Here is an 18,490-nt window from a genome sequence, read left to right as displayed (position 1 = left end):
TCAAACGAAAGAGGAAAACCCAGCGATGGGGGCTCTGGAGCCGGGGGCCAGGCTGCTGGGCGGGCGGTACAGGGTCCCGGGCTGGCTGCTGGGGGCGTTGCCGGGGGTCTGGGGGGTGGGAGTCCTGCTGGCTTTGGGGCGGAAGAGGCTGCCCTGCTGCGTGGAGGTGCTGTTGGAGAGGGGGGTGTGGTCGGGCTCGCCCGAGTCGCTCTCGGTGTAGCTGTAGGCCTGTGCCCGGGAGATGCCCTTCTGCTGCCGCCGCCACGAGTTGTAGTAGGTGGGGTCGCTGATGTAGTGGTTGACAAAGGAATGCGCCTTCTGGTGCCCGGGGTCCACCTCGTACTCGCTGTCACTGCCCTGAAAAACAGCATGGGGGGATCTGGTGAGGTGGGGACAGCACCCGCCAGCCCCAAAACTCAGTAGGGTCGGGCTCTGCTCCCCCCCAGCAACGGGAGCGGCCCCAAGCTGCGCCGGGGGAGTTGGGGACATCGGCAGGAATTTCCTCATGGAAAGGGTGGCCAGGCATTGGAAGGGGCTGCCCAGCGACGTGGTGGAGCCCCCAGGGAAGGCCTGGACGTGGCACTCAGTGCTCTGGGCTGGGGACAAGGTGGACATCAGGCACAGCTTGGACTCGATGGTCTCAGAGGTCTTTTCCAGCCTCAGTGACTCTGTGATTTCCAGTGCTTTCCTGGTGCTTTCCCAGTGCTCTTCTGGGAATGCTGGCGAGCACATCTCGAAAGTATTTAAAGGCTGGGACGGCTGCAGCATCACTGGGGGATTTCTGCCTCTTGCTGAAACAAAATAAAACCTCATACAAAAGGTTCCTGAGCGCTGCCGAGCCCGCGTTTCCCCCGGGCTGGCGGGGAGGGTGTTTTTGGGCTCTGCCGGTAATTGGATTCAGCTTCTCCGGCGGCGCACAAAGGGCCCATTGAGGGCGGTGGGAACTGCCCCGCGCCAGCGCCAGCTCCCGCAGCTCTTCACAGCTCCTCAAAAGCCACTCGAGCCCCGCTCGGGCCGCAGCGAGAGAAGCCGGCATCTGCCAAGGAAACAGCCGGTGCGGGCAGCGACGGGGGGGGGGCCTGGGCACGGTCCCCTCCTGCTGGGGACAGCCCGAGGGACCCGCAGGACCTTTCCCTGGGCTTCAGGCTCTCAGATGCCGCCCAGGATCCATCCTGGGGGTGATGGTCCCATGGCCTCCCTGGGGCTCCACGCTCCTGCCCGGCCACAGCTGCCCGTGGCCCCGGGACAAGACAAAGGTGGCATTTTGTGGAGTTGGCAGAGCCGCGGACGTTGCCACCAGCGACCGGGCAGCGGGACAGCCCCCAACCCCGCTGACCTCCCGTCCCCCGTGCCCTGTCCCCGGCAGCCATGGCAGCCCCCCGCAGTGTCACATCCCCAGCACACGGGCCGGGGGCTGTGCCAGCTTCGCTCCGGCTCCGTGCCACGAAGCCACGGGGATGCTGCCGCCTCCAAAGCGGGATGGGGCAGGAGCAGCAGCGCTGCTCCCAAACGCGCACCGGGACCTGCCTCGTGGCGGGCGGGGGAAAGGGCTGGTGCTCAGGGAGGGCTCCCAGCACCCTCCGCCCCTCCCCAGGTCCCTGTCCCCGTGTGCAGCAGCCCCGGGGGTCACCTGGGAGTCGGAGACCTCGGAGGGTTTCTCGGTCAGGCTGCTGCTCTCGGCGGGGATCAGGTCGTTGTACTTGGTCACGTCCTCGTCCGAGTAGTGCAGGCTGCCGGGGCTGGGCCGGGGTGGGGACCTCGGGGACAGGCAGGTGGGTGGTCAGCGCGTGTCCCCTTTCCTTTGGGGCTGGGCCACTGGGGGACAACCCCAGCAGACCCCTGGGGACTGCTCAGGGACCACCCCTCCGCTGTGCCAACCTCCTCCCCAGAACTCCGATCCCGCTGTCAGGGACCCTCAGCCTTTCGGGGGGGACACTGGGCAGATCAGGGTCACCCCCCCCCCCCCTCGGGTTCCATGCCCTCCCCACCCCATGATGGATCAGGGGAATGACGAAAAATGCTCCCCCTGCCCGGGGAGGGGGCTATGGCTGGGGGTCCCTACCGGGTGTAGATGCCGTTCTTCCGGCAGAAGGAATTCTTGACGGAGAGGCGCCGGTTGTTGAGCTCCAGGGCGGGGAAGCTGCCCTCATCCAGGCTCACCATCTCCCCGTGGCTCAGGGCGGCCGTCTTGGAGCTGTTCCCTGGGGGATGGGATGCTCAGCCTCCCCCAGCCCCTCCCCAGGCAGCTCAGCACAGCGAGGGGGGCTGGGGATGGCCCCGGGGGGGGGGGGGGATTGTGCTGGCTCCAGAGTGACCACGGCCTGGGGACGGCCAGGAGGTGCCAGCCGTGCCCAGCCTGCCTGCCCTGCCCCAGTGCCCCCAGCTCCCACCCCGGGCTGTTTGCTTAACGAGGAGCTCTGGATTTTCCCCACAATTTGAGCCCTTGACAGAGCTAAGAAAACAGAGCCGTGTTTGGCTAATCCCAGTGACCTCTGCGAGCCCCCGGGGCTGCCCTGCCTCCGCAGCTGTCTGTGGGACAAGTCCTTTATTTCATCTCGAGCTCCCAGTGCTCTCCGGGACACCACAGCATCGTTATCGGGTGCTCTGCAGCAGTTGTCCCCAAGGCAGGCAGGAAGGGAGGCTCCCACCACCCCACCCAGACCCCAAAGGCAGGAGGAGACCCCCAAGAAGCTCCCATGGGAGCAGGAGGATCCTGTCACCACCCACCACACTCCCTCACTCACCTGAATCCGACTTCTTGGAGTACTTCTTGCTCTGCCCGCGGATGATGAGCACGAAGACGAGGAGGAGGATAAAGATGAGCCCCACCAGGGCGATGACCACCAGGAACCACCACTCCTCGTAGAACGGGTTGGTTTTCTGGGCTGGGGCACAGCAGGGAGGATCAGAGGGGTACAGGCTTGACAGACAACCAGTCTGGATGGGGACACGCCCCTGCAGAGCACGGGGTCCCTTGGGGACCTTTGTGAGGCCTGGATCCATGGCAAAGGGGGACAACAGAGGGCTTCGGAAAAGGGGTGCTGGCAGTGGGATTTGGGACTCTGTAGGAGCCAGGAGTGGGTTTCAGTGATGGCCACGAGAACAGAGCAACACCAGGACCCTCCCTCTGGCACAGGGGGGAGAGAATTCCCTGGGAACACACCTGACACGGAGGGGGAAGGGGTGCTGGGGGTCCCGTAGCCGTAGTCGTTGACAGCGATGACACGGAAGTCGTAGCTGACCCCCTGCTTGAGGATGTCCATGCTGAAGGTGTAGGAGGTCACCTCCTTGGGGATGTCTTTGATGAGGATGTCCCAGAGCCCCTCATCTGGAAGAGACCACAGGGCTGGGAGGGGAGGGCTGGCTCTGCAGGACACCCCAGGGCGAGGGGTGATGTCCCTCCCTCATCCAGGCACTGCCCTTTCCATCAGCCCCGCTCAGCATCATTTTCCTCATGGATCAGCACACGGACAACACCCCAGACACCGGGTCCTAACCCCCAACCCAGGCCAGCACTCCCTGCCTCAGTTTCCCCCTCTCCTGACCCCCAAGGCGGGGATGGAGAGCAGAGGCAGCTGCGGTACCTGAGGGCCGGGCCTCGATGACGTATCTGGTGATGGGCCCTTGGCCAGGGTCCCCACTGGACCAGTGGATGGTGATGGCCGAGCCGTAGCGGGAGATGAAGGGTTCTCCAGGGGGGCCGGGGGCACCTGGGGACCAGGGCAGAGCTGGAGCCGGGGGTACAAACTGGCACAGGGCCGTGCCAGCCCCCAGCCCATCTCCTCCCTTGCCCAGCATTGTCCCCCACATGTCCCCCGTACCTTCCCCGGGCCCTGTGGTGATGTTGGCCTCAACATCCGGCCCGTAGGCGAAGGTTTTGGCCCGGATTCGGAAGCGGTACGTGACGCCCTCAGCCAGGTCCTTGACCTTCATCCACAGCGGGCTGTTCCCCTTCACATCCACTGTCACAATCTTGCTGACGCCTGCGGGGACAGAGGCTGAGCCGGCTCCCTCCGAGCCGTCCCCTCTCCCCCTGGCCATGCCCTCACCATCCACGGGTGTGCAGGGCTCGTACACCAGCCTGTAGCCCTCGAGGACACCGTTGGGCAGCGGTGGTGGCTCCCAGGACACGTTCACAGATGTGGTGGTCAGTTCGCTGAAGCGGATGGAGCCGGGGGCACTGGGGGCTGCGAGGGCACAGGGTGGCAGGGCCAGCTCAGCGCTCCAGGGGACACCCCCAGCACGAGCCGGCCCCTGTCCCTGCCTCCACCCTAACGCTGGTCATCAACTCACACCCCCGTGCCCCATCCCCGCTGCAGCAAAGGCTCTGTGGGGGAATGATGAGTCTCCTTCTCCTTGTCTCTCCTCCCAAGACCTTCATCCCCCTCAAACCTCAGCTTAAACCTTCATCCCCCTCAAGCCTCAGCTTAAACCTTCATCCCCATGTGCCCCCACTCCACAAACCCACCGGGGTGAGCCCAGGGATGTTCTGCTCGGGATCGCAGGATGAGGGGGAATCCCTGGAGCCGGACCCATGGAGACACCTCCCCACGGAGCCCGGGGGCAGGGGGGTGCAGGGGGAGCCGTGCCACGGGCCCCACCTGCCTGCTGTGTCCGTGCCTTCACGGGTGGGCTGCGGGGCCCGTCCCCCGCGGCGTTGAAGGCGGCCACGCTGACCCAGTAGGAGGTGTAGCCCGTCAGGTTCTTCAGCTTCACCCCGGTCTCGGGCAGGAAAAGGGTCTTGACCCGCGCGCTCTCGTTCTGGCGCTGCTCCTCCCAGAAGTGGATCTGCGGGAGGGGGCGTGGGGAGCTGGGTGAGGCACGGATCCAACCCAGCTCGCCTTCCCTGAGCCCTCGCTGTGCCCAAACACCCCACACTGCCCTGCCCGGGCTCCTCAGCCCCTGTCCCAGCCTGGCTGGGGCTCCGAGTGTGCCGGAGGGAACGGAGCAGCCTCTCCTCCAGGAGGGCTGCAGGCTGTGCTGGGCATCAGCCACCCCGGTGTGCTGAGATCACCTTCGAGCCGTGCCTCATTCCCGAGGGATGGGGACACGCACGGCGAATCACAATGGATGGGGAACAGGAGGCGTCTGGAGCATGGGGCTGGGTACCCCGGCTGCATCCTAATGCATCCCAACAACATCCTGAGGCATCCCGGCTGTATCCCGACGCATCCCCGCCGCATTCCAGGGCCGATGGCGCCATCTGCTGCCCCGCCGCCGCTCGGCACCGGGATGAGACACCCGGGATCTCCTCGGGATCACCAGCGTCCTCCCAGAATCCCTCCCCCAAAGGCATGCCCAGCACCCTCAGTGCCACTGTCCCGGAATTCAGCACCTCCCCAGAGCCCCCCGTGCCCCGCAGCCCCGGCCGGGTGCCGCTCCCGGTGACAGGAGGTACCTTGTAGCCCTGGATGTCCCCGTTCTGGCTCTGGACGGGGGGCGGTTCCCAGGTGACATCCAGCTGGGTGGCCGTGGCCGCCTGCACAGCCACGTTCTGGGGCGCTCCGGTGGGCACTGTGCCGAGGGAGGGGACCGGGTCACCGCACCGATCTGGGCCATGTGGGGTTCCAGGACAGCCGAGCCCCCTTCCTGCAGCCCCCAACAGCCCGCCAGGACTCACCTGCTTCCCCCACGAACACCTCCTGGGGGGGGCTGGGGGGCCCCTCGCCCACAGCGTTGTAGACGCTCATCCGGATCTCGTAGCGCCGGTGCTTGCTCAGGTCTGGGGGGAAAAGGGTGAGTGGGACCCTCCCCGTGATGGGGCAGCCCCGCTACCCCCGGGAGACCTGGCAGAGCCCCCCGTGTTGGGAAGATGGGGGTGTCCCCAAGGAGCAGCTGGAGGGGACGGGCAGAGGGGCTCCAGCTCACCCCACAGTGCAGGGGTGAGCAGGGGGGGCAGTGGGGGACACACAGAGGGAGGTGGGGGACACAGGGGGTGGTGACTTACTGTCCAGCTCGTACTGGGTGAGGGACACCTCGCTGAGGTTGTGCACGGCGTAGACGGCTGGTCAGGAGAGCAGGCAGGGGTCAGCGCGGGCAGGGGTGGGCTCCCCGCCTCTGAGCCCCCACCCCAACACGGCCCTCACCCCAAGGCGGGCCAGAGCTCTCCTGCAAGGGCCCTGTCACCCCCAGGTCACCCCAGCCCCCGTCCTCAGGGTCGGGGGGAGCCATGGGCACTCACGGGTGAGCTCGGCCCAGCTGGCGCCGGGGTGGCCGATGCCGCGCAGGGAGAAGCCCCGCAGGCTGTCATACACCAGCTCCCGGTACCGCAGCCGGAATCCCAGCAGGATCCCGTTGATCTTGTCCTCAGCCGGGGGCTGCAAGGGGCGGAAGGGAAGGTAGCCAGAGGCTGCTCTGATCCAGGGCATGCCTCGGTGCCACCCAGTACACCTCGGTGCCACCTGCCAGGGCAGGGCAGAGGGGACGGTACCTGCCAGCGGATGAGCACCGACGTGGTGGTGTGGGGGGTGATGGAGAGGATGGTGGGAGCCTCCTCGGGGGCTGTGGGGGAGAAGAGGGCGGTGAGGCTCCGGAGATGCCCAGGGCGTGGGGGTGCCCTGGGCACAGGAGGAATTGCCTGGGCACGGGGGTAGGCCCTGTCCCTGCCCCAGGAGGTGCTGACCCGCCTGCAGGGTGGTGAGCGACTCCGACTCCTCGCTGTACTCGCTGTCCCCGATGTCGTTCGTGGCCTTCACACGGAACTTGTAGGAGGTGAAGGGTTTCAGCCTGCAGGGAGCGGAGTGGGATGGGGACGGAGCAGCCAGCGGGTGACCCCCGAGCCACCCTCCTTCCCTCCGGGCCATCGCTTCCCAGCCTTGTACCAGCACTTCTCACGAGATGGGGAAACTGAGGCACAGGGAAACCACCCAAAGCATCATCACCCACCGTGTCCCCAGCCCCTCACCTGTCCACGACGAAGGCGGTGGCGTTGTGGCTCACGGGGGCGGAGTGCAGAGCCCAGTCGCCGTCGGGCAGCTCGCGGCTCTGCACGGTGTAGTAGCGCACGGGGGAGAGGCCGTCGCTGCCCGGCTCCCAGGACAGCAGCACGCTCCGGGCCCGCACCTCCTCCTGCTGCGCCAGCGGCTTCCCGGGGGGCTGCGGCCGGGCTGGGGGAGGCGAGGGGCTGGGAGCACTGCGGGGGCAGCGCCAGCCCCCCGCCGCCGGCCGGACCCCCCGTGGTTACCTCTCTTCTCGGTGGTGACCACCAGGGCTTCGGCTGCCTCGCCCCAGCCCTTGCGGGTCTGCGCGGTGACACGGAACAGGTAGGTGGCCTCGGGCTGGAGGCCGGTGGCCGTGAACTGCCGGGCGCTGGCCTCCAACACCTCCACGGCGGCCGCGGTCACCGCCGAGGTGTTCAGGCGGTGGCTGACCTGGTAGGCTGCGGGGAGGGAGCGGAGTGGCGGGGATGGAGAGGGGACACCAGTCCCCGTGTCCCCCGCTCCATCCCAGCCTGCGCACCGGGGACCTCACACCCAGCCCGGGATCGGCATCGAGCAGCAAACTTCAACCCTGAGGGCTCCGAGATGCTCAGGGGATCCCAGGGAGCTGGTCTCTGCCTCCCCACGCCAATCCCTGCTCCCACAGGACCTCTGCATCCCTCTGCAGAGCATCCCAGCGTGGCACGCCCGAGATATCCCCCACCTACCCAGGATGACGCCGTTGGGTGCTGCCGGTGGCTGCCAGATGAGCCGCACCAAGGTGGTCCTCACTTCAGGAAAGAGGAGCCCCACGGGGGGCCCGGGCACTGCAGGGGGAGAGATTGGGGTCACTGGGGAGCAGGGAAAAGTGCCAGATCCCATCCCCTGGGAATGGGAGCCCTGGGTGTCCTTGTCAGGGGGAGAGGGATCGCCCCAGAGAACAGGGATAGGATGGGAATATGCACCCAGGGGACCCCCCAGCCCGCCCAGGTGCTGTCACCCACCGTCATCCAGCGTTCTCTCGAGGACAGGAGGCCGGCTGGGGACACCATCACCGATCCTGGTGAAGGCCAGCACCCGGATCTCGTACAGGGTGTACTTGGCCAGCCCGGTGAGCTGGGCACTGCGGGAGGCATTGCCCTCCGCCAGCCAGAACTGGGCACGCGCCTCCGAGCCCTTCTCCTTGTACAGCACCTGCAACACAGCCCGTGTGACACGGCCGGGCCAGGCTGGCACTGACGGGCACCAGCTCCTGGGGGTGGCACAGCTGGGGACCCCACAGCCTGCGGGGTGGCTCCCCCAGGGAAAGTTCTGCTTCCCACGGGCAGGGGCTCACCTTGTAGCCCAGGATGAGCCCGTTGCAGTCAGCCTCAGGAATGTCACTCCATCGGACCATCAGGCTGCTGGAGGAGGTGGCCACTGCCGAAATATTGCTGGGGCCGGAGGAGGGGACTGGAGAGGGGTGACAGAGAGGGTCAGTGGCCGGATTGGCTGAGGTGGGTGCCCAGCACCCAGGTGGGCAGCAGTACCTGACTCCCGGGTGCGTCCCAGCACTGAGGGGCTCCAGGGCCCTGAGCCGATGGCATTGAAGGCCTGGACCTGCACCCGGTACTCCGTCCACTCCTCCAGGTCCTCGATGGTGAATTCCCGCTCCACGCGGTCACGGATCACGTGGAGCGCCGGCTGCCCCCGCCCGTCCGCCCGCGCATACCGGATCCTGTACCCCACCGAGTCAGGGTTCCCGTTGTACTCCTGCTCCAGGAGGGGCTGGCAAGGACAGGCGCTGTCACTCGGGGTGTCCCACAGCCCCCCAGCTCCATCCCTCTTCAGCCCATGCAGGCACAGCCCCCCTGCCCCCCCTCACCATCCAGCGCAGCCACAGGCTGGTCTCGCTGGCCGTCCTCAGGGTGACATTTGCAGGGGCCATGTCCGGGGGTGCTTGGAGGGTCTGGATCCTCCGGGAGGGCAGGCTGGGGGGGCTGGTGCCCACGATGTTCACCTGCCGCATGCGGAAACTGAGAGAGGAGAGGGGGTCACGGTGTGGGGCAAGAGGGCTCCAGTCCCCTGGGGAGGACAATGAGGGGAGTCACGGTGGGGACAGGATGGGGATGACACCGAGGCACCGTCCTGGCACTCGCCTGTAGTAGGTGTAGGGCTTCAGGTTGGGCACCTCCATGGAGCGGGTGTCGGGCTCGTTGGCCAGCTGATGCACGAGCCCCCACTCCTCGGCCTCGCCATTCTGGCCCACCTGTGGGATGGCAGTGGGGTGAGCTGCACCCCCAGCACCCCCTGATCCCCTGTCCTGAGCCACCCCATACCTGTGCCTCCACCTGCCAGCGGGAGATGGAGGTTTTGCCATCGTAACCCGGGCGAAACTGGATGGTGACGGAGCGGGGGCCGATGTTGGAGATGCCCAGGTTGGTGGGGGCACCAGGCAGCTCTGTGGGGACAGGGCAGGGCAGGTGGCACCGGCCACTTGTCCCCAGCACTGCCCGCAGCCCCCCAGCACCCCAACACCACCGTGCTCACCTGGGGGGACCCCTGAGGAGATGGTGGAGGACGAGACCTGTCCCTGTCCCTTGGAGGTCATGGCGGCCACCTCAATGGTGTAGGTGGTGAGGGCGGTGAGGCCGGTGACGCGGTACTCCAGGGTGACGTTGGGCAGGTAATGGGTCACCCGCGTGTTGGTGCGGTTGTACTCCTCCCACGAGATCCGGTACCCTGGAATGCACCCCGGTGTCACCTCCCTCAGTCACCCACCCCGGGGGGCTGAGTGGGGACAGGGGTGGGACAGGACAGGTGGGAGATGCTGTGGGGTGGGAAGAGGACAGGAGAAGGGGGGGGTTGCTGTGGGGGAGGAAAAGGACACGTGAGTGATGCTGTGGCGTGGGAATGGAACAAAGGGGGGGTGGTGCAGAGCGGGAATGGGACACGGAACGGGGGAGATGCTGTGGTGTGGGCAAGGGACTGCTGATGGAGCCAATACCTGGTGGTGATCCCTTACCTGTCAGGATCCCGTTCTTCTCCAGCGGCTCCTGCCAGCTGACCTTCAGGGACGTATCCAGGATATCACTGAAGCTGAGGTGTCCCACGGGGCCAGGCACTGCCCGAAGACACCCAGACTCAGCACCCAAGTGCAGCAGCCCTCGGCACCCACGGAACCCCTGCGAGGAGCGAGCGGGGAGGGGGCTCCCCTTGGACGGGGCTCCCCGGGGCTCGGCAGCGGCACGGAGCCGGGGGGTGGGCAGGGTCCATCCCGCGGGAGTCGGAGCCTCCCCGTACCGTCCTCGTGGGTGCGCACCAGCTGGGGGGGGCTGCGCGGGCCGTCCCCGGGCGTGGTGAAGCACAGCACCGAGGTGAAGTACTCGGCGAACTTGCGCAGCCCCGCCACGTAGCCCACGTGGACGCTGTCCTGGAAGTTGGGCCGCACCGTCACCACCGTGGCCTCGTCCTCATGCTCCGGCTCCCAGGCGATGAGCTGCGGGAGAAAGGAGCCGGGATGGGGATTCCCAGCGCCGCGGCCTCGCCGTGTCCACGCCACAAAAAAACCATCTCCGGCCTCCTCTTATTAGTTCGGTGTTGATTAACGATCAATTAACGGTGCGGGGAGCACTCGGTGCCTGTGCCAGCGCTGTTTACAGAGCTGTGATTAACTCTGTCGATAACAGCGTGGGATCCCCCCTCGCCCGCATCCAGGAGGGGTGGCTGGGCATTTAATTGGTATTGTGCAAGATAGCCTCTAGCAACTTAATTAAGCACTAATTAGGCCCTAAAAGTACTAATCAAAAATACTAAGTGGCATTTAATAAGAATGTTAAATATCCTACTCACGCTGGTTATCTCATCCAGCGGCAATTAAATTCCCGAACTTCTTCGGAGTGGATTAAGACACAAGTTTAATGTTTTAACTCAATTTCATTAATGTAAATTTGAATTAATTGCAATTTGGAATTAATTACAGAGCATGGGAGACTCCAAGCCCATGCAAGTGTTAAATAACAGTAAATATTATTTTAACAGTCAGTGGAGATCTACTTAAAATCTGGGATTTTGGCAAGGAGGAGCCAAGACAGTTTGTGAAGGTTGACCAAGTTTTCCCCTCAAGCTGTCCCGTTTTTGGGAATCGCCCTCACCTTGTAGCCCTGGTTGATGCCGTTGATGAACTGGGGGCTGGGGGGGTTCCAGGTGAAGCGGATGGTGGTGGAGTTGGTGGCCTCAGCCTGCACATTCCCTGGAGGCACCGTGGGCACTGCCGGGATGAAGGGACAGCTCACAGGGAGAGCTCCACAACGTCCCCTCCATCAGCTGGGTGCCAGCCCTCGGGACCCCCTGGGTCATCCCTGCCCAGCACATCCCAGTCCCCCTGGGACCTCCTCACCCATCCTCCTGCCTCCCATCTCAGCACCCCAATGGCACCGCCTGTTGCAATGGGGGTGCCCACCAAGCCTCTGCCCACCCCTGATTGTCCCTGCCCATCCCTGCCTACCTCCCTGCAGGGTCCACTCTGTCACCTTCATGCTGTAGACCCCCAGGCCGGCGCTGTTGTAGGCGGCCACCTCGATCTCGTAGTTGGTCCAGATGATGAGGTCCTCCAGGAGCAGGTTGTTGACCTCGGCGTTGGTGATGTTCTTGAACTGGTACCCCACAGGCAGCCCAGCCAGGCAGTACCTGGGGACCGGGAGCCGTCAGAGCTGCAGTGTCCCCACCTGCGCCAGGTTTGGGACCCTTGGGCACCCCCGCTGGCACCCACCGGATGATGTAGCCCTTGAGGACCCCGTTCTGGTGGCTCTCGGGGGGCGGCTGCCACTGGATCATGATGGACTGGTTGGTGCGGCCGCTGGCGATGACGTTCTGGGGGGGTGCAGAGGGTGGCTCCTCGGGCAGGGACACCCTGTGGGGACAGGGCAGGGTGAGCATCCAGGGCCACCAGCCCCCCCGGGACCCCCGGCCGGGACTCACCTCTCCGTGTCCTTGCTGAACTGTCCCCTGCCCACGTCGTTCACGGCGCACAGGCGGAACTGGTAGGAGCGAGCGGGGACCAAGCCCCGCACTGTCACCGATGTCACCTCGGGGTCCACACTGGCCAGCAGCACGGTCCAGGGCGCGTCTGGGGGAAGAGTGGACAGCAGGGTGGGGACCTGACCTGCAGGACACTGGGGTTCCCGGCTGACGAGTCCCAGGGTCCCCAAGCTCCCTGCAGCATCCCCTGTGCCGGGGTGACGCTGGGGACTTCTCCCAGTGCCAGCGCTGCCGGGGGAGTGGGAGCAGCCCCTTACTGTTCTCGGAGACCTCCACGACGTAGCGGAGCAGGGGGCTGTTGCCGTCGAAGGGCTTGGCCCAGGTGAGGTTGATGGCCCGTTTCTCCTGCGGACTCAGGGCGGCCACGGGGCTCTCGGGGGCGTGGGGGAGCTGCCTGGACAGGGGGGTTAGGGAGGGAGGGAGGGGGCACAGCCCCAGGCGGGGGGTGCCGGCGGGGTGAGGGGGGGTCTCACCGGACACGGAGGTGGGCGCTGCGCGAGTCGTTGCCCCCGGCCGAGATCACCTTGCAGGTGTAGGTGCCGATGTCACCCGACCAGGTCTGGGAGATGTGCAGGGTGCCCGCCTCGTCCAGGCGCACCCGGGGGCCGCTCTCGGGGCCCAGCGGGGCCCCGTCCTTCTCCCAGACGTACCTGTGCCAGGGGGACCCGGGTGTGCTGGTGTCCCGCAGCCCCCCAACAGGGAGAGGGGAACAGGGGGCTCCCGGTGGCAGGGCACCAGGTGGCACTGCAGGACCACCAGCGCAGGGCTGAGGAGGAGAACCCCCATCTCACTCCCCGGGCACAGGACAGCGGTGACAGCAGCCAGCTCAGCAACCCGGGGGCGCCTGGACCCCCCCAGCTCTCCCAGCCCTGTCCCACTCACCTGACGTCCACGCTGGGGTCATGGGTGACCCCGCAGCTCATGACAGCCTTGGTGCCCTTGATGACGCTCTGGTCCTGTGGCGGGTCGGTGATACGTGTCCTTGCTGCGGGGGGACACAATGAGCCACCGGCACTGTGGGGATGGCACCGGCAGGGACAGCCCCCGTTTGCACCCATCCCTGGAGAGCTCCATCCCGCGCCACCCAGGGTGGTGCCCGGAGCCAAGCGCGGTCCCTCCCTCCCGGCTGCGGGTGACACGGGCGCACCGTGAGTCCCTTACCCCAGACCACCAGGTCTGCGGAGGCCTCGTCCACGCCGCGGGAGTTGGTGGCCAGGCAGGTGTAGGTGCCGGCGTCGGGCAGGTGCGCGGGGCTCACCAGGAGACTGCCCGACTCCAGCAGGGTGAAGCGCGGCAGCTGCACGGAGCCGCTGGCCAGGACCCGCTCCCCTGGGGACACGGTGGAGCCCCGTCAGTGCCACGGCCACCGGTGGGGTGGTCACTGAGCTCCACGCCGTGGCTCGGAGGACAGGACTGTCCCCAGCCCTTTACCTTTCTGCCAGGTGATGGCCGGGCGCGGAGCCCCCGAGGTCTCGCAGTTGAGGATGACGGACATGCCATCGATCACCGTGCTGTCCTGGGGACCCCGCGTGATGTTGGGGGCGATGCCTGTGGGGCACAGAGATGCACAGCCCGCCCTGAATTCCCTCCCTGTGCCCAGCCTGGACCTGACCCAGAAGAGTTTCCTGGGTTCCCCAAGCCTCCTGTGGGACTCATCCCACCCACCACCCAGACAGGGCACCCCCAGGGCAGAGGGGGGCTGGCACCTACTGGTCACGGCCAGGTACGTGGTGGTTTGCACCTCGCCGGCCGCGTTGCGGGCAAAGCACTGGAACATTCCGGTGTCATCGGGGACCAGCCCACTGATCTGCAGGCTGCCGTCCTCCAGCAGCTGGAAGCGGGACAGCTTCTCCAGGTGGAGCAGGGCAGCGTCCTTGTACCAGGCCATCTCGGGAGGGGGGACACCTGCACGGGGACAGCCACATCAGGCACGGGCTCGCAGCAGCGCACGGAGGGTGCCGGGGAGCAGCTCACCCTTGGCTTGGCAGGGGATGGCCACCACCTTCTCCATCTCGGCCGTGATGTGTCTCTCCGGCTCCCTGACGAACTGCGGGGGCTCTGCCAAGGGAACCCAGCCATGGTCCTTGGACTGACCAAGGAACACCCCCAGTGCCCTGCCTGTCACTTCCCATCCCAGCCCCGGGGCTGAGCCCAGCCCAGCTCATGGCACACGTAGTCTGGGCTCCGTGTGGGCAGGAGCTCACCCAGCACGGACAGGGAGGTGCCCGTGGGCAGGAGCTCACCCAGCACGGACAGGAAGGCGCCGGCAGTCACGGCGGGGACGCTGCTGCTGCGCAGCACAGCCTCGCACTCGTAGAAGCCGCTGTCGCTCAGTGTGGGGTGCAGGATGGTCAGCCGGCGGCTGTAGTCACTGATCCCGCTGGACACGGGCGCCCCGTCCTTCTTCCAGATGATGTGCAGCTTGATCAGCGGCCTGGGGGGCCAGGGGTGTCTTAAGAGCCAGCTCCAGCTTCCCTAGAGGATCCCACCTCCCTCCATCCTGCAGGACTCAGGTGGGAAGGGACTTCTCTCCATCCCGCAGGATCCGGGAATGTGGTAGGAAGGGATCTGAGGGCACCCACCCCCGAGGCTGGGCGATGCCAACAGGGGGATCCCCCATCCCCATCCCAATCCCCACCCCACGGCTCACCTGGCATTGGCCACGCACTCCATGGTCACCTCCGAGGTGCCGGCCACCACACTGGTGTTCCTGGGTGGGACGATGATGGTGGGTGCGATGGGATCAGCTGGGCCACCCACGTCTGGGGAGAAGGAGGCCAGAGGGACAGCAATGAGCAACCCCTGCCCACCCTGGGGCGTCCCCAGAGAGGGCACCCACACCCCCGTCTGCTCAGCTTGGAGGAGACAAAGGTGACAGGGACCTGATGCCATCCTGGTGGCATCATGGTGCCTTCCCAGGTGGCCCTAAGCCGTGTCCTCCCGTGGGAGCCCTGGCACCCCTGGACAGGCCACCAGGCTGGTGGCAGCAGGGAGGAGGGAGCAGGGAGTCCATAAAGCAAAATGATGGCAACAATAAAAAACCCTCATGTAAGCGCTGTAAAAACGCGATCAGCTCGAAAGCTGCTGATAGAGCTGAATCCATAAACAGGGGCTCTGGGATGTTTATGGCGCTCCAGGACGCCGAGGGATGGGAAAACAGATTAATGGGGATGGGAGACAGGCAGAGCCCACCACAGACAGGGATAACCTATCCTAACCCTGCGGAGCAGCAGGAGGGGAGATGGGGGAGAGTGTGACAGGACTGATGCCACTTCAGGGCATGTCCCATGGGATGAGCTGTCACCACCCAAATGGGCTGGGGGACCCTTGGAGGGCCCAGAGGAACTGGAGGGATGAGGTTGCAGGGATGGCCCCCAGGCAGGGGCAGCTCCAGAGCGCCGGGAGCTGACAGGGGGACATGGGCAGGGGTGGGGGAGGGTGTCCATGGGGTGACACTGCAGCCCCCATTCCGCAGCCCATCCCTGGGGCACGGCCGGATGCAGCTGGAGCAGGAGCTCTGCCTGTGACACTCCAGCGCCGGCAGCACAGCCCCGAGCGCCTAAATAAATTCTGAGGCAGCTGAACTGTTAAGTCAGCAGAAGCCGGAGCCTCCGAAGAGATTTACTGCAAATTAAATTGGGGGGGCGAGGCTGGGGATGGGGGGAGGGGAGCAGTGCCCCCCACACTCACTGGCCACGGTCAGGGTGATGGGCTGGCTTGTCTTGTTGTCCCCGTTCTTGTCATTGACCGCCTGCACGTAGTAACGCCCCGCGTCCGGGGCCACCGTGGACAGGATGACCAGGGTGTTCTCCAGCGTGATGGCTCTGGGGCAGGACAGGGTGGTGGGAGTGAAGCCAAAGGGGACATCCAGCTGGGACCCTCATTCCCCACCCAGCACCCCCACCTGCCCCAGGCACCGACCCCGGGATGGGGGGACCAAGCCCCACACCCCTCTCTCCAAGCAGAGCCCGTGGGACCGTGCAGACTCCCAGGATTTCTCTTTTTTTTTTTTTTTTTTTTTTCATTTTTTATTTAATGGAACAATCTAATCTGCTGGAAACATAAAATGCTGTGGGGAATATATTTTTTTACCATTAAATATGAGATAAAGGAGTTTTATCTCCTCAATCCCGCTCTGCAAATCGAAAGGAGACCAGTTCAATTCCTGCATAATGGGGGTTACAAATTCAATTCCTGCAGGCTGAGGCTGCCGGGGCTCCGGCAGCACCGGGATCTGCCACAGCTCCATGGGGACACCTGGCACACACGTGCGTGCCGTGCTTGGCTCTATCCCACCCTCTCCCCCGCCTTCCTCCCCCTTGTTTTCATTTTTTGTTAAGAAATCCCTTCCTCTGGTGGCAAACAGAGCCGTTAGTCACCGAGTGTGTCCCCGGCTTTTAGCACAATGCGCTCGAGACGGTTAAACATCCTCAGTGCAGGGACAACGGGAAATGCAGCCCTGGGCATGCTGGGGGGGGGTTCCAGGGGGATCCCAGGGGCATCCTGGGGCTGCTCACATGCGGCTGCTGGGGGAGATCTTCCGTCCATCGCGGAACCAGGTGACCTGCGGCTGCGGGAAGCTGGCGATGCGGGGAGCGCGGATGACGGCGGCCTCCCCGTGGGACACGCTCTGCTGCGTCTCGCTGTCCTCGAAGCTCCCCATGTCTGCAGAACAGGGCAGAGAACCGTCACAGGGGCTGGGGGGAGGCTGGGAGTGCACCCAGGGAGTGCACCCAGAGCAACCCGGCTCTGGGTGGGCTCTGTGGGATGGGCTCCCCAGGGGATGATGCAGAGGGGCTGCTCCTGGTACCCTCCTCGGCTGGGGTGGCTTGGCTGGCTCAGGGATCTGGGGTGTCTCAGATCCCACCAGCTGCTCCTGGTGATCCATCCCTCCAGCTCCTGGAGCCCCATCACCCCCGTCCTGGGTCATCATCCCCAGCTCCTGGAGTCCCATCATCCCCATCCCCATCCCCCCGTCCCAATGTCCCCCACCACGGACAGGCTGCAGCCACTGTAGGAAGGGCTCAGTCCCAGGGCTCCCCGGCCCCTCTCCGTGTCCCATCCCATGTCCCAGTGCTGGGAGCATCCCAGCAGGAGACCCTGACTCCAGGGACAAGGTGGGGCACAGTTGCCTCCATCCCAGCCTGCATTCCCAGGCTGGAAGAACACAGCAGTTGTGGGAGACTGAGGGAAGCGGGGGGCACGGAGGAGGGGGGTGGGACGGGATTTTATTGAGTTCCTTAATTGCTGTAATTAAAAACATGTAAAGAATCCTTTTTTAACGACTTTGCCATTATCATTAGTTGTTAGCACAGCTGTCTTATTAATTTCTCATTATCCTCCTGATTTGTCACTGCTCCTCAGGAGGTGTTTAAGGGCGTGGGATTGGGGGTATCCCCGAGGCAAGGGGTGACCGGGAGCGGCAGGTCCCTTAGGGGGACAGAGCCACCATCCCAAGCCTCAGCACTCCCATCTCCTCCTTAAATCTCTGGACATCCCCACCAGCGCCACCCCAGGGATGCTTCCGACGTCCCTCCCGGCATCGCCGTAGGGATGCTCCGATGTCCCTGCCAGCATCACCCCAGGGATGCTCCAAGCTCACACGTGCTGGCCACAAGTGGCTCCAACACCAGAGCAGCCCCCCAGCGCCGGGAGCTGGGTGTCCCCACGCACCCACCACAGAGCAGGACGGTCACTTACAGGCCACCTGCACCTCGGTCTGGCGCTGCAGCAGGGCTCCCATGCGGTTGCGGACGATGCAGCGGTAGAAGCCGGCGTGGGTGCGGTCCAGCGAGGTGATCATGTACCTGGGGGAGGGGTATCAGCAGTGAGGGGACATTCGTGTCACTGTCACAGCCCCTTAGAGAGGCTGCAGGTCCTGCCCACCCTCCCGATTTCCTGCACCTGTGCCAGGAGCTCCTTTTCCCCGAGGAAGGAGGCGCATGCACTACATGGATGTGCATGGCCACGCAGGCATGGATGTGTGCTCAGGCTGGAGGCCACCCCAGTGTCCCTCACTGTCACACAGGGACTCGTGGCCACCCGCACTGGAGGTGCTTTCACTGCGCACGAGCTGGTGACCGTCATCCTCCCAGTCCAGAGGCTGGATGTGACCCATCGCCGTGAGCTGGGACCTGGAACTCGCCGTCCCAGCCGTGACACTGCGGCCCGCCGGTGTCACTCAGCCCGGACCCGAGAGCGGCCAAGTCCGGCACTGCTCCCGGCTGAACCCCCTTATCACCCCCACGCCTGCTCTTATCAGTCGCCAGCACCAGCAGCCGGTGAGGAGATAAAGGAAATCACCACATCTCCACTCGCCCATCCCCCGAGCATCGGCCCGGTCCCCAAGCCGGACCCTGCTGCCACCAGACCTCGCCGGGCAGTCCCCACCCCTGGAGCTCCTGTTTCATCCCCCTCAAAACCGGGGGAGGCTCCGGGGGCCGGGCAGGCGCTGCAGCGTCGCCGTCCCCGACGGGGAGCGCTGCGAGATAAAACAGAGAGGGAATAAATAAAGCAAGCTGAGCCCTCCTTGCCCAAAATCTAATCTTGCGTTA

The 18,490-nt window shown here is 65.2% G+C and overlaps 1 protein-coding gene across 1 annotated transcript in view; it reads right to left on the bottom strand.

Moving 5' to 3' along the window:
- SDK2 (sidekick cell adhesion molecule 2) overlaps positions 1–18,490 on the bottom strand; it is a 43,409-nt gene continuing 24,919 nt past the window's right edge. The window contains exons 3-45 of the mRNA XM_069032497.1: positions 17,637–17,743; positions 16,454–16,601; positions 15,627–15,760; positions 14,587–14,698; positions 14,180–14,370; positions 13,911–13,994; positions 13,647–13,841; positions 13,368–13,484; positions 13,098–13,265; positions 12,819–12,921; positions 12,410–12,586; positions 12,194–12,330; positions 11,877–12,024; positions 11,668–11,808; positions 11,404–11,585; positions 11,051–11,166; positions 10,200–10,395; positions 9,922–10,020; positions 9,447–9,638; positions 9,236–9,357; positions 9,056–9,165; positions 8,782–8,932; positions 8,447–8,684; positions 8,254–8,369; positions 7,922–8,111; positions 7,646–7,744; positions 7,184–7,378; positions 6,905–7,106; positions 6,623–6,726; positions 6,431–6,501; positions 6,182–6,317; positions 5,948–6,004; positions 5,621–5,722; positions 5,399–5,514; positions 4,602–4,788; positions 4,050–4,187; positions 3,822–3,983; positions 3,585–3,710; positions 3,164–3,328; positions 2,745–2,885; positions 2,063–2,201; positions 1,631–1,757; positions 1–357 (exon numbers count right to left, since the gene is read on the bottom strand). Coding sequence (XP_068888598.1) covers positions 1–357; positions 1,631–1,757; positions 2,063–2,201; positions 2,745–2,885; positions 3,164–3,328; positions 3,585–3,710; positions 3,822–3,983; positions 4,050–4,187; positions 4,602–4,788; positions 5,399–5,514; positions 5,621–5,722; positions 5,948–6,004; positions 6,182–6,317; positions 6,431–6,501; positions 6,623–6,726; positions 6,905–7,106; positions 7,184–7,378; positions 7,646–7,744; positions 7,922–8,111; positions 8,254–8,369; positions 8,447–8,684; positions 8,782–8,932; positions 9,056–9,165; positions 9,236–9,357; positions 9,447–9,638; positions 9,922–10,020; positions 10,200–10,395; positions 11,051–11,166; positions 11,404–11,585; positions 11,668–11,808; positions 11,877–12,024; positions 12,194–12,330; positions 12,410–12,586; positions 12,819–12,921; positions 13,098–13,265; positions 13,368–13,484; positions 13,647–13,841; positions 13,911–13,994; positions 14,180–14,370; positions 14,587–14,698; positions 15,627–15,760; positions 16,454–16,601; positions 17,637–17,743 — 6,298 coding nt within the window. The remainder of the gene's footprint in view (positions 358–1,630; positions 1,758–2,062; positions 2,202–2,744; positions 2,886–3,163; positions 3,329–3,584; positions 3,711–3,821; positions 3,984–4,049; positions 4,188–4,601; positions 4,789–5,398; positions 5,515–5,620; positions 5,723–5,947; positions 6,005–6,181; positions 6,318–6,430; positions 6,502–6,622; positions 6,727–6,904; positions 7,107–7,183; positions 7,379–7,645; positions 7,745–7,921; positions 8,112–8,253; positions 8,370–8,446; positions 8,685–8,781; positions 8,933–9,055; positions 9,166–9,235; positions 9,358–9,446; positions 9,639–9,921; positions 10,021–10,199; positions 10,396–11,050; positions 11,167–11,403; positions 11,586–11,667; positions 11,809–11,876; positions 12,025–12,193; positions 12,331–12,409; positions 12,587–12,818; positions 12,922–13,097; positions 13,266–13,367; positions 13,485–13,646; positions 13,842–13,910; positions 13,995–14,179; positions 14,371–14,586; positions 14,699–15,626; positions 15,761–16,453; positions 16,602–17,636; positions 17,744–18,490) is intronic.

This window comes from Aphelocoma coerulescens, chromosome 18, assembly GCF_041296385.1.
Source record: "Aphelocoma coerulescens isolate FSJ_1873_10779 chromosome 18, UR_Acoe_1.0, whole genome shotgun sequence".
Classification (NCBI taxonomy): domain Eukaryota; kingdom Metazoa; phylum Chordata; class Aves; order Passeriformes; family Corvidae; genus Aphelocoma; species Aphelocoma coerulescens.
This window is presented reverse-complemented; position numbering and strand designations above follow the sequence as displayed.